Raw genomic sequence first — 12,296 nt, forward strand, 5'->3', positions numbered from 1 at the left:
GGACAGTGAGCGTGTCTGTTCCCGTTCTCTCTCTCTCTAGATAACATCTTTATTTACATCCCTTATGACAGTTTAGCATGTTAGGACCAGAAAAGGGAGCCACCCAAAGCCGCCTCCTGCTGGAGAGGGATGTGTTGGTGAGTGATGCACTTAGCGTTAGCAACCCTGGCAGCTGGAACCCTGTGTCCTGCTCCCAGGACCATCTTTTCTGCCAGTCAGCGGCCTCCTCTGCACCTGACCCTGGTGTGTCAGCCTCAGTTGGCCTCGGCCCTCTCCCTGGCGTCTGTCTCATCATAGAAGTGCCTGCATGGCACCATGGCTGAGAGTGCCCTGGGGCCAAGGGCAGGTTCACCTGGGGCCTGCCAGGACCGGCCCAGAGCCCCAGGAGGGGATCTTCGTGAACATGTGCAGTGGGTGACTGAATGCCTTTGTCTTGTCCCTAGTGGGCACCCCCAAACGGGAGTGCTGCCTCCCCCAACTGCTACATCTATCTGTTGGCTTACCGAGCACTTCTGGCTGTCCCCTCTTCGCCAAGGCATTCTGGGGCCCGCCTACCAAGTAGGCAGAGGGCCGGACACTCAGTTGCTCTGTTACTTCTAGACGAGGCCTGAAAACCTGCTCAGCGAGCAGTGGGCTCTAATACTTGTAGATGAAATCCTGGTGCAGGTAAACTTTTTGCTTGTTTGTTTGATTTAAAGGTTCTATTTATTTTATAAAAATTTTTATTTATTTATGATAGTCACAGAGAGAGAGAGAGAGAGAGAGAGAGAGAGAGAGGCAGAGACACAGGCAGAGGGAGAAGCAGGCTCCATGCACCGGGAGCCCGACGTGGGATTCGATCCCGGGTCTCCAGGATCGCGCCCTGGGCCAAAGGCAGGTGCCAAACCGCTGCGCCACCCAGGGATCCCAGGTTCTATTTATTTTAGAGAGAGTGAGTAGGAGCAGGGTGCAGGGACAGAGGGAGAATCTCAAGCAGGCTCCCTGCTCAGCGCTGAACCTGACTCGGGGCCCAATCTCACTACCCTGAGCCAAAGTCAAGAGTCGGACAGTCAACCGACTGAGCTACCCAGGAGCCCCCAGCTAAGGTTTTTAATTGGTGTATTAAAAATGTTTTTTGGGGGCTTTTGCTTTTATTTCTTTAAGATCATGATGAAAACGCCTCTTGGTGTAGCCAAGTGCCTGGATCTTGCATTCCTGCAGGGGTTTTGCAGAAAAATTTCAGGGTAGCTGAATTCTGAGTCGCATTGGGATGCCTCAGATCCATGGGACCCACTTTTTGAAAACCAGAAGGTGAGAAATGTTCTGGAAAGGTACTGTCTTCTGGCAGCCGTTGCTGTTCCTGCTGCCCCGGAGGTAGACACTCCTTAGCAACCGAGTACCTGGCGTCAATGAGGGTGTGAACGGCTGACTTTGTACCCAGCAGAGCAGCTGGGGGAGGTTTGGGTACAGCCTCTGCTCCTTAGATAAATAGCACTTGTCAGAGCCCGGGCAGGCCCGCTATGGTTTTGAAAGACTCATCAGCATGTGAATCTGCTCACAAATGACAGTATATTGATTAGTAGCATCTGTTGACTTGAGGAAAGCAGGTTTTGCCCCACAGCGAGCAGGGAGATGGTTTCTCTGTGATGTGATTTCCGCCTGGACAGGGCCTGCCTGGTAGAGCCACCGGCTGGAGTCCCCTCCTCCCCTCTCTGGTGCTCACTGGTTGGGGTTGCACTTGTCCCCCACTGCAACATTGCTGGGGACAGGATGCAACTGTTTGCACAGGAAGAAAGGCATAACTAATTAGGTTGTTTTTTTTTTTTCTTTTTAAGATTTATTTATTTATTTGAGTCGGGGAGAGAGGAGAGAAAGAATCCCAAGGAGACTCCCTGCTCAGTGTGGGGGCCATCGAGGGGCTTCATCCCACGACCCTGAGATCAGGACCTGAACTGACTGACCCCCAAGGTGCACCATAGCTAATTACTTTTTAATGTGTGCTATTTTTAGATGACTTTCTTCTCGTCACTTTGAAAGTAGTATATATGAACTAAAAAAGTTAGGAAAATACTGGAAAAGACCATAGTTACTCATACCGCACAGATGCAGGAATTAACAAAAAATATGGTCAATTTATGTAGCATTTTTTAAAGGAATTTTTCTTTTCTTTTTTTTTTTTTTTTTAAGATTTTATTTATTTATTCATGAGAGACACACAGAGAGAGAGGCAGGCTCCATGCAGGGAGCCCGACCTGGGACTCCATCCCGGGACTCAAGGATCCCGCCCTGAGCTGAAGGCAGGTGCTAAACCGCTGCGCCACCCAGGGATCCCCTAAGGAATTTTTCTAATGCATCATTGTGAAGTAGTTGTAACCCTGGCCTGTTCAGCAGCTGGGCCCTATGTGCCTAGGACTGGGGACTGAGGACTGGACTCCAGTGGGTCCCAGGCCTGCGTCTGCAGCGAGCATGGGGCCAGAAGTGGGCTTTCTGGATTGAACGTCCACAGATTGGAGCGGCAGGTCAGTCAGGCCAGCACTGAGTGGGCGGACTTGCCCCACATCACTTCTCAGCTCTGCTCCAGTGATGCTTTCATTCATGCTCATAACTTGGATGAGAGATTCAGACAGTTAATTTTCAGCTTGGAAACAAAGTCTGAATTAAATAGGTCTTAGGAAGCTCTATGGGAGATGTGGTATCCATTAATAGACAAGGGAGGTTTGGAATTATTGGAGCCTGTGGCCTGTGGGAGGCTTCTGCCTTGGTTAGCTGGATTGGACTGGGGGGACCTTGGGGCAGTGGGGTATGGTGGATGCCCTGGGGCCACCAGCAAAGGGTCCTTCTGAACAGTGTGGCTGGGGCCCGGCCTCCATCCCTCCTCGGAAGTCCCTAATATCTCCTTCAGAAACCTCCTCTCTCACTGGGGTCTGTGGGCTGTGGTGGGCGCCTCGCCACTTGACAAGGGGTGCTGAGACCAGCGTATCTGTGTGGGGCTGGGGGGCTGGCCAGTTTGACCACTGGCAGCAGCCCTGTGTGAGCTCTGATTATGGATCTCATGCCAGGCCTGTACATTTGGTCTGTGGGGCTCACCCTTGTTTATTGCCGTAAAGTACGGGATCCCAGATCAGAGCCCAGGGTGTGAGATGACAGCAGGAGGTGGGCCCGGCTGGCCCTCTGTCCCTTTCAAGGGTACGGTCACCTCCCAGGAACGTCCTTTGCTTTGATGAGAGTGTAAGCAGCCCGTTTGTGTCTGAGCGGGGCCCTGGTCCTCCACTGCTTGGAGCCGGTGGGCCACGCGTTTGGGTAGTCAGCGTGGTGTGATGAGCACAGAGCAGAGGAGAGCCAGGGTCGGACCCCAGGGCTGGACCCCAGGGCCACCATTCAGGACACCACTTAGGATAGTTAACCTCTCTGGCTTTGGTTTTTTCCTGTGTGAAGTAGGAACAATGATACCCGTGTCACCAAGCTGTTTATAAAGAATTGAAAGAGATGGAGAGTGTGGAGTGCCCGGCCTGGTGGCTGCTGTTGGTGACGGTGACGGTGAGAGCAGGTGACAGGGGGTCATCTCAGCTCTGCAGGCTCCTGTTCCTTCGTGGGGTTCTCTGGCCGTCACTGCAGTTCTTGTATCTATGAGTAGCTGTACCTCCCGGGCTCAGGGAGAGTGGTCCCTGCAGGCCTCCCTGGCTGAGCGGGGCTGCCCTCCTGGGGCGGCGTTTCCCTCAGAGCCGGTGCTTCCCTTCCTTTGCATGAGGAGAAGGCTGAGTCCGCAGACGTCTGTGTGCCCATGGTCCCCTCCTGCTGCGGGGGCCTCCAGCCCCGACTCCATGGAGCCTTGGGTTCTGTTCAGAGCCTGGGCCGCGCAGGGGAGGGGCTCACCCAGGACCGTCCTTGAGCCCTGACCCGCCCTCGCTGTGCCCTCTCAGCCTGGATCAGATGGGGGCCAGTGGAAGGACCAGACCTCCTGTTGCCTCTGCCCAGGTCTCTGCGTGAGCGTGGGACATACCCTGACTGGCCCTCTCTCTTCCAGCCCTGAGGATGGCTGCCATGCTGGGGGATGCCATCATGCTGGTCAGAGGCCTTGCCAAGCTGACCCAGGTGGCTGTGGAGACCCACCTGCAGCATCTCGGCCTCGGCGGGGAGCTCATTCTGGCCGCCAGGGCCCTGCAGTCCTCGGCCGCGGAGCAGATCAGCCTGGTCTTGGGGCAGGTGCAGGTGAGGAGGCCGGTGGGAGGGGCTGGCTCGGGGGACCTGCTGTCCTGTCCTGTCCCAGGTGTGGCGGGGTCCCCCATGGGGCTGTGGCCGCATGACTCAGGTTGTAGTTCAGGAAACCTCACGGAGCCGGGACAGCCCTCGGGAACCGGTGGCCCAGACCAATTCACCTGCCTGGGGACACAGGCTGTGCACCAGCTGGCCCAGGCCCATCCTGCCCCCTCCACCTGCCCTCCTCATTGCTGCCTGGCCCCTGTTCCATCCCTGGGCCTCTCCTGAACATGCTCAAGAAGCCTTTTTATTTTTGGAAATGAAAAAAATCACAAATAAAGCAACGTCCACCTGTGTTCTTATGGGAGGCGGCTGTAAGGAGCTGTGCTTCCTTCACTGAAGCAGTTCCTTTGGGAGACCGAGCACCTTCTCCCTGTGTATCTGATAGATGTTAGCAGTTTTTTTGTGGGGTTGGTTTTGGTACAAAAGTGGCAGAAGCTGCGCAACGTATAGGCTGAGAGCTCACATGTCCCTGGATGTCACACTGCAGCATCGAGTGTCCCCAGACCCCAGTGTCCAAGGCCCTTCCCGCCACGCCAGCCACGCCACAGCCAGGGCCACGCTTCCCTGCTTCACGTCCGCGGGTCTCCAGGCGCTGACTCGGGCTCCGCTCCTTTCCGGGGGGACCGCTGGTGCAGCCTCATCTCCCGCCCCACCTCCCTCTCACCTTTCCTGCCCTGTTCCGCACCCAGGCCTGGGAAACCCCTACCTTTCCCGCCCAGCGAGAGGCTTGTAAGCATGAATGAGTGTGAGGAGGTGGCTGTCAATAGGGTTTGCCACGTGGGAGCGCTGTCTGCCTAGGTGTCACCGTGTCACCATGCGTGCCACCTGCCCCGTTCCTGGGAGTCCCTGCAGGTGGGAAGGAGACAGGGTACGAGCTGCAGACAGTACCTCGCCTCCTCCTATTTCTGTCCTGTGCTTGATGGCCTTCTGCATGAGGCTCCTCTAGGCTATGAGGCTGTCGCAGCCCCCAGGCCTCTGGTCGGGGTTTTAGGATCCCCAGCCCTCCCTCTTGCTCCCTAAGGGTCTGGTGATGACACCATGTCTCTGTCACCCTACAAAATTGCTTTTTAACTTACAGAAATCTCAACCCCGTGATTCCCCCCGCCCCACACCTGAGCCCAGCTGCTGTCCTGGGCATCACCCCTTCTCAGATGGGAAACTGGTCCCTGACTACTGAGCGACAGGGCCTGAGCCCTGGGCAGTCCTTCCATCTGGGGTCTCCTGGCCCCGCCCCCACCCCCAAGCTGTCCCAGGCAGTGTCCTCCCTGGTACAAAGCCATCCCCTTCCTGGTGGGTGTCTTGCCTGTGAAACACCAGGAGTAAGAGCATGCTAGGCCTGCGGGGGGCCTTCTGAGACCTATTGGGGACCTCTCTGTGCCCCAAGGACAGGCCGGGCATCTCTGGCAGGATCCCTCGGAGGGAGGAGGGAGTGCAGGTCCCACCACAAGGGAGGCACTGAGTGGGGTGATGGGCCTCAGTGTGCTGCTCTTTCCCTAACGCTTAGATCGTTGGGGCATCTTTCTCTCTGAGGGGATGGGGGCCACATAATCCAGAATGCCCCTCCCTCTGGATGTTCAAGGGCTTTGGTCACCTCTTCATTGAGTGGACACTGAATTCAGAGCCACTGAGGTCCTGCGGGCCAGGAGGCCATGGTAGGAGTCCTGGGGTAGAAGGAGGCCCTGCTGGGGAGCCTCCCCGGCCTCTCCCGGCTTCCCTGGCTCCAGTGCTTCCCCAGCACCTGACCAGAGCTGCCAAATCCAAGTACAGGTCGCCTTATGTGCAGAACAAAGTGCTGTCGGGGGTCACAGGGCAGCCAGTGGGACTGGCGATTCCTGCTCTGCTGCTGCGGCTGCCAGGCCTTTACTGGATGACTTCGGTTCTCCCAGCCTCACTGTCCCCTTTATGAAGGGAGAGTGTCGGTCAGGCTCTCTTGGTCCTCCGGAGAGCGAGTAGCAGGACGGCAGTGAGCAGGCTCGGGGGGTGCCCCCAGGTGCCCCGTGTGACCCCGTGCCCTGAGCCCATCCCTGCGGCCCGGGGCAGCCAGCCACAGCCCGGCCCTCAGGAGCCAGGCCGTCCCCCCAGCCCTGTCTGTGGCCCACGCAGCTCCGTGACCACGCGCAGCCCTATTTCTAGATGAGGAACTGGCTCAGGGTTACTCAGGGTTCAAACAGGAACCGGGCCTGCAGTTTGGGTCCATGTGACTCTTAGAGGGAAAGCGTGGTGCCTCCCTCCTGGCCTGTCCCTGCACCCCCAGCTCCCAGGGCCAGCGGTCCAGCCCTGCTGAGAGCCTCTTAGGGGAACGGCCAGGGAGCCGCATCTGCAGTGAGGTGCTGGCCTGGGGTGGTGGGTGGATCCCCTTGGTGTGCTGGTCTGGTGAACCTTTTACTTCTCTGAGCCCTGCCTCCCCCTTCTGCTGGCCTGGCTCGCTTGCTGGGACCTCGAGGCCCCTCCTGAGCCCCAATTTACAGATGATGAGCTTGCTGCCTGGAGCATGGTGGTCACTCACCTGGGCCTGGAGAGGCACCCAGCAGGTGCTCAGCGACCTCCTGGCCTCCCTGGGACCAGAGCGGAGCCTGTCAGAAGCAGGGCCTCACCTGGCTCTCCTAGGTTGGGGTCAGGAAGGTGCTCACCTCTGGGACTGGCTGAGGGCCACTTACCCTGCGGAGTGTGTGTCGTTCTGTGCAGAGTGGGGTGCACACAAGGAGGAACCCTGGGCCAGGTCTTGCTCCTCTCACGCTGGCTTTTTTTCCATCATAGGGTCAGGATCGGCGCCCAGAGTCTTATGCTGAGAGCCTCGATGACGTGGAAGTGGAGTTCTCTGGACCTCAGACCCCGGGGGCCCCCCCAGATTTCTCTGCAGCCACCTCCCCTGACCGGGGAGATCACACCGGAAGTGAAGGCCCGGCTCCTGCCTATGTCGCTAGTGGACCCTTCAGGGAAGCTGGGCTCCCAGGCCAGGCCGCCTCCCCTCTGGGCACAGTCACCAGGAGGCTCTTTGGAGACCCCAGAGCCCCCCTTTCTGTCCCGGGCCTTCCTCGAAGGTTCTTCCACCAGGACCAGTCCCCCGTGGGGGGCCTCACTACGGAGGACATTGAGAAGGCCCGGCAGGCCAAGGCTCGCCCCGAGAGCAAGCCCCACAAGCAGATGGTGCGTCCCGGAGGGCCCTGTGGAGCGGGGCTGGGGTGGCTGCTGCTCGCCGTGGCACTGGTGTCAGGCCCTCCCGGGGCACCCTCTGGATGCCATGGCCTGCCATTTTCAGGGATCCAGGGGCCCCCTCTTGGGGGAGTGTGCTGCCTGCCCGTGCGGCTGCCTGTGGGGGTGGGGAGGGCTCCTGGGGGGCAGTGTGAGACCGCAGGGCGGTCCTGGGCCTGGTCGCCGATGGTGTGAGGTCTCTATCCTTACTCCTTCTAGCTCAGTGAGCGGGCTCGGGAACGGAAGGTGCCAGTTACACGAATTGGGCGCCTGGCCAACTTCGGAGGTAAGCTGGCTGAGGGTCCCTGTGCCACCGCACCTGCCCTGGTATGCCCTTGGCGGGGCCTGTGTGGAGGTGGGAGAGGGTAGGGACCAGGGTGTCCTGTAGGGGGGCGCTGGCTCCTGTGCTGCCCTTCTGACCCTGTGCTCTGGGGGAGGAGCATGGGACTGGACTCCACTCTGCCTCCGCTGGCCCCTGGGGGTGAGTGTGCCTGACACTCTGCCGTGAGCTCCTTGGGCCACACTCGGGTGTGCTGTCTGTGATGTCAGCCCTGTCCTCTTGCCACCACCCCGGCCACGGAGCCCCTCTGCAACCAGTGGACAGTCGTCGTGGGGTAGCTGGGCTCCCACGGTGGTTTTGGTCCCTGACTGGCAGCACGGGGCCTCGTTGGCTGGACCCCCACAGGCCTGCGGGGTGTCAGTGGGGTGCTCACTGGGGGCTCTGGCCTTGAGCTGCCATCCAGAAGTCTGTGGCTGGGAGCTTGGTGTGTCCTTTTCTATGGAGATTTAAGTACTACTGTGTCCAGGCTGCCCGTGCCGAGTCGAAGATGATTTTAGAGCGAAGGTTTATAGCACTCGGACCTGCTTTTATGACCTTGTGTCGTCCTTTCTGTTGCTTGCATCCTGAGCAAGATGCAGGTCACCGTGTGTGTCTGAGCTGGGACCTGCTCGCCTTGTGCTTTGCTCAGGCTGGCTTCTGAGTCCCCTTCCCGTGTGCCGTCACACACGCCGCCCTCAGCCACCCCTTCTCCTGGAGATGCTGTCCTGCTCCTTGTTTGGAATTGGCTCTGTGATGCCCGGTAGCCTGGCCTTGTGTGGGCTCTGAGAGCATGGTCATGCTCCGTCTTCCTAGCATGCAGGGCCCACTGCGTTCACTGGATGGAACTTTCTTGAAGCTTTTGTTTTTTTTTTTTTTGTTTTTTTTTTTAATTTTTTATTTATTTATGATAGTCACACACAGAGAGAGAGAGAGAGAGAGAGAGAGAGAAGCAGAGACATAGGCAGAGGGAGAAGCAGGCTCCATGCACTGGGAGCCTGATGTGGGATTCGATCCCGGGTCTCCAGGATCGCACCCTGGGCCAGAGGCAGGCGCCAAACTGCTGCGCCACCCAGGGATCCCTTGAAGCTTTTGTTCCATCATCACGGTCTTAAAATTTGGCAGCTGCTTCTCCTTAGCAGCTCAAGAATCTGGCTGAAAGTATCATCTGTGTTTTAGGACAGAGTCTGTGCTTTGTTTTCTCACGTGGGCTTGTGTTCAGCCAGTTCCTCGCAGAACATTGTAACTGCCTGGGGTGCCACTACCAGGACACATTTGAGAATCTGTGTGCTGGCGGCCTCCATTGGGGGGCTCAGTCCGCGGGATGCTGGGCACGTGGGTAAAGGGTGGTGTTGGTTACCAAAGTGTTGCACAGAGGCCCACTGCCAGAACTGTCGCTTCCTGCTCTGTGGCCTTCCTCTCCAGCCCTCTCCCCACCACTCGAGGTTGGCTCACCGGAGGCTTTGCCCGGCTGACAGGTTTGGAGTGATGCAATTCTCCCCTGGGGGGTCTTTGCGGTGAGGCTAGTTGAGGGGGTGTTTGGGACAAGTGGCCAGAAAGAAGGTTGTGGGGGTAGATTAGAATTTGTTGGAATGCCATGAATTCTTGGGGAGAGGGCAGAGCCAGGTTCTCGGGGTCGGGGGCTGAGGAAGACCAGTGGAGTGGGCAGGTGTGTGGGCACACAGGCAGCCTCAGCAAGGCCCAGTGCAGGGCTCCCCTCAGGCCAGATGCCTCCCGGGTAGCGGTCGGGGTTGGGGTGAGCAGGTGCTCTTAGCCACCAGGAGCCTCTGGAGCCCTTGCTGACAGCTTCCCAGGGCCCCGAGCCGTCTTCGGTGTGCGCTGGAGGGTTGCCCAACACTTGGTGGCTGCTGTGTCAGGCTTCCAGGGGGTAGGTGGTTGCAGGGAGCAGCTGGGTCTGGGAGGAACGTGTCACTTGGGCTCCTGAGTGAGTTCCGGGCCTTCAGCCTCACCCCGAGGTTCTCACAATGTGTGTTCTGACCCTTCCACGGGCGGGAAGTCAATGTAGTGGGCTAAGGCAGGAGTTTAAAAAAGCAATAGAGTGGAGTTGAGTAGAAAGCAGTCGGAATTAATATCCTGGATTCTTAGAACCATGTGTGTTGCAAAAAAACTGTTTCCAGAGCTGCAAGCATCCCTTTTATGTGGCTCTTCACTGGGTTGCGAAGTGTGTGGTTTACTGGCGGGTCGTCATCCAAGCAGTGAGGTAACATTCCCACTTTGTTCTTCTAGCAGACCTGCTAACCTCTCTTTCCCTCGTGAGGGTGCGAAGCAGACCAACAGATGTCGGATCTTTACAGGGGGGGCGGGGGCATGAAGGAAAGGGATGATTCTAGACCCCTGGGAGGCAGGCCCACCTTTGAAAAGGTCAGCAGTGGGTGTCTTACAGCCCACGTGTTGGGAGCAGAGTGATGTGTGGATGTTGGGTCTTGTGAAGGAGTGATATGGAAATGGGGTCAAAGGCAGGGTTTGGGGTCAGGACTGGGCTTTAGGTCATCACAGTATCTGGGTTACAATTCCTGCCCTGCTTCCTTGGGACCTTGGACCCTATCTACTTTCCCTTCTTTAAAATTGGGGTCTTTTTCCAGAACCAGTAAGGTTTTACTTATTCATTGTATTTTTCCCCAGGGTAAGGAGAGAAGGGAAAGGGGTCAGCGTGTGTTACAAGCACCAGTGAGTAGGAGGATGTGCCCACCAGGCAAAGTCAGCCGCTCCCTAAACTGCCTGGAGGTGGAGGCCCTGGTGCCCTCGGGAGCTTGGTGGCCTGCAGTTCAGAAATGAGGGAAAGAACAGAGAGACACAAGCTTTCCTCCCCCCGCACCGCCCCATCCATTCGAGATTTCACACACAGGAAGGGAGGTCGCCACACTCGTCTGTCTCCTGTTAAACTGTCTATGGCCACCGGGACGTAAGTTTCTCGCCCCCACATGGAAGTGCCCAAATGACATGGATGTAGCTCATCTTCTGTGTCTCAGTCTCCTGACCGTACTTCATACATGGAAGGTCCCCCCCTCCCCCGCTTCTCTCCACCCTGACTGAGATCAGGACTAAAGGAGATTGGTTCCATCATAGAACAAGTGCATTGGTATGAACCACATCCAGGAATGGTCTTGACACAGGAGATTGGGAACAAGGCTTGGCGTGTTCGTAGCTTCTTCAGACCTGTGTGTGTGTGTGTGTGTGTGTGTGTGTGTGTGTGTAGGGCAGTTTTTGGGAGTGGGAATTAGAAGAGGGGCTGGGGTAGGAGTCAATTGTTTAGGACAGACCTGGCCAAAGTAGGGAGGGAGCACAAGAGAAAGGGAGGTTCAGCCCCCACCTCAGGGGCCCCAGGCTGTGATCCAGATCCATTCCTGGAACAGAACTTTTGGTCAGAGATGCTCTGGCTCTTCTTCTCAAAATGAAAAGTTTATAAACAATAAAACCCCAGAGGAACAGGGAGAAGACCAACATGTTTGTCCTTTGGAGGCCAGACAAATACGATCACCAGAGTGAGCAGCAAGTGGACGCGTCACCCCAGGTGCTCTGTGAAGTTGTCCCCTTCTGGCACAGGGAGGGAGGTTGGTGGGGCTCTCCTGGCACAGGAATGGAGCTTTCTCTCTTCCTCGCGAACCCAGCCACTGCTGCGGCAGGCAGGACGTGGCTCTGGGCACCAGAGAAGTCATGGCTGATGGTCTCTCTGGAAGCTGACAGGAAAAGCCCAGAATTTATAAAGTAAGAAATGTAGGCTTTGCCTCAGACACCCATTCCCGGGCAGCTCAAGAAGGGTCCCGAGGTGTTGTTCCTAAACCTGTTCTTACCAACTCATTTTTTAAAAAAGATTTTATTTATTTATTTTATTAGAGAAAGAGAGAGAGTGCACACACATAAGCAGGCGGGGCAGCAGGGAGAGGGAGAAGCAGACTCTGCATTGAGCAGGGAGCCCAATTCAGGGCTCGATCGTAGGACCCCGGAATCATGGCCTGAGCTGAAGGCAGATGCTTCACTGACTGAGCCTCCCAGGTGCCCCCCCCTCCACCAAGTCATTTTTAACACACAGATACACACACACACACACACACACACACACACACCCTGTTGTGCATGGTAGGCCCCGCAGAGTCCCATGAAGGCTGGATGTGGTAGGAACAGTGAGTCCTGGGCTCTGGGACTAGAAGTCTGGACCAAGAACCCTCTGTGACATGGATAGACAACCCTCAGTCAACACTGGCTTCCCCTTGGCACCACATGTTCCTGTCGAGACCAATTTCCTGACTTCCAGGAGAAGATCAGGCCCTAGACAAGTTCAAATCTTCTCTCTCTGGAACACCACAGGTGGAGGGAGGGCTTTCGAGAGGACACTGTGGCTGAAGAGCTGACTCCAGTGCACAAATGAGGTGGCTCCATAGGCTCCGCCCTCCACATAATCGCTGTCCCTGGTGACACAAGTATTCTGCTGTGTAGACCTGGAGCTGCTGCCCCCTGACCCCTGGGATCTCTCATGTACCTGAGAACACAGCGTGGGAATGAGGGCCTAATACAAAACCAGGATATTCAT

At 57.0% G+C, this 12,296-nt stretch overlaps 1 protein-coding gene across 3 annotated transcripts in view; it reads left to right on the forward strand.

The window, feature by feature from the left end:
- The window catches only part of COQ8A (coenzyme Q8A), a 37,691-nt gene that overhangs the window by 13,539 nt on the left and 11,856 nt on the right, over window positions 1–12,296 (forward strand). For 2 of the 3 annotated variants that reach the window (XM_072830238.1, XM_072830239.1), the window contains exons 2-4: window positions 4,004–4,188; window positions 6,997–7,386; window positions 7,651–7,717. In XM_072830238.1, the coding sequence (XP_072686339.1) occupies window positions 4,012–4,188; window positions 6,997–7,386; window positions 7,651–7,717 (634 nt within the window). In that variant the 5' untranslated portion in view covers window positions 4,004–4,011. Of the gene's footprint in view, window positions 1–1,813; window positions 1,948–4,003; window positions 4,189–6,996; window positions 7,387–7,650; window positions 7,718–12,296 lie in introns of those variants that run through there. The other variant, XM_072830240.1, reaches the window with a different exon arrangement.

The sequence above is a fragment of the Canis lupus genome, chromosome 6 (genome assembly GCF_048164855.1).
Source record: "Canis lupus baileyi chromosome 6, mCanLup2.hap1, whole genome shotgun sequence".
Taxonomy (NCBI): Eukaryota; Metazoa; Chordata; class Mammalia; order Carnivora; family Canidae; genus Canis; species Canis lupus.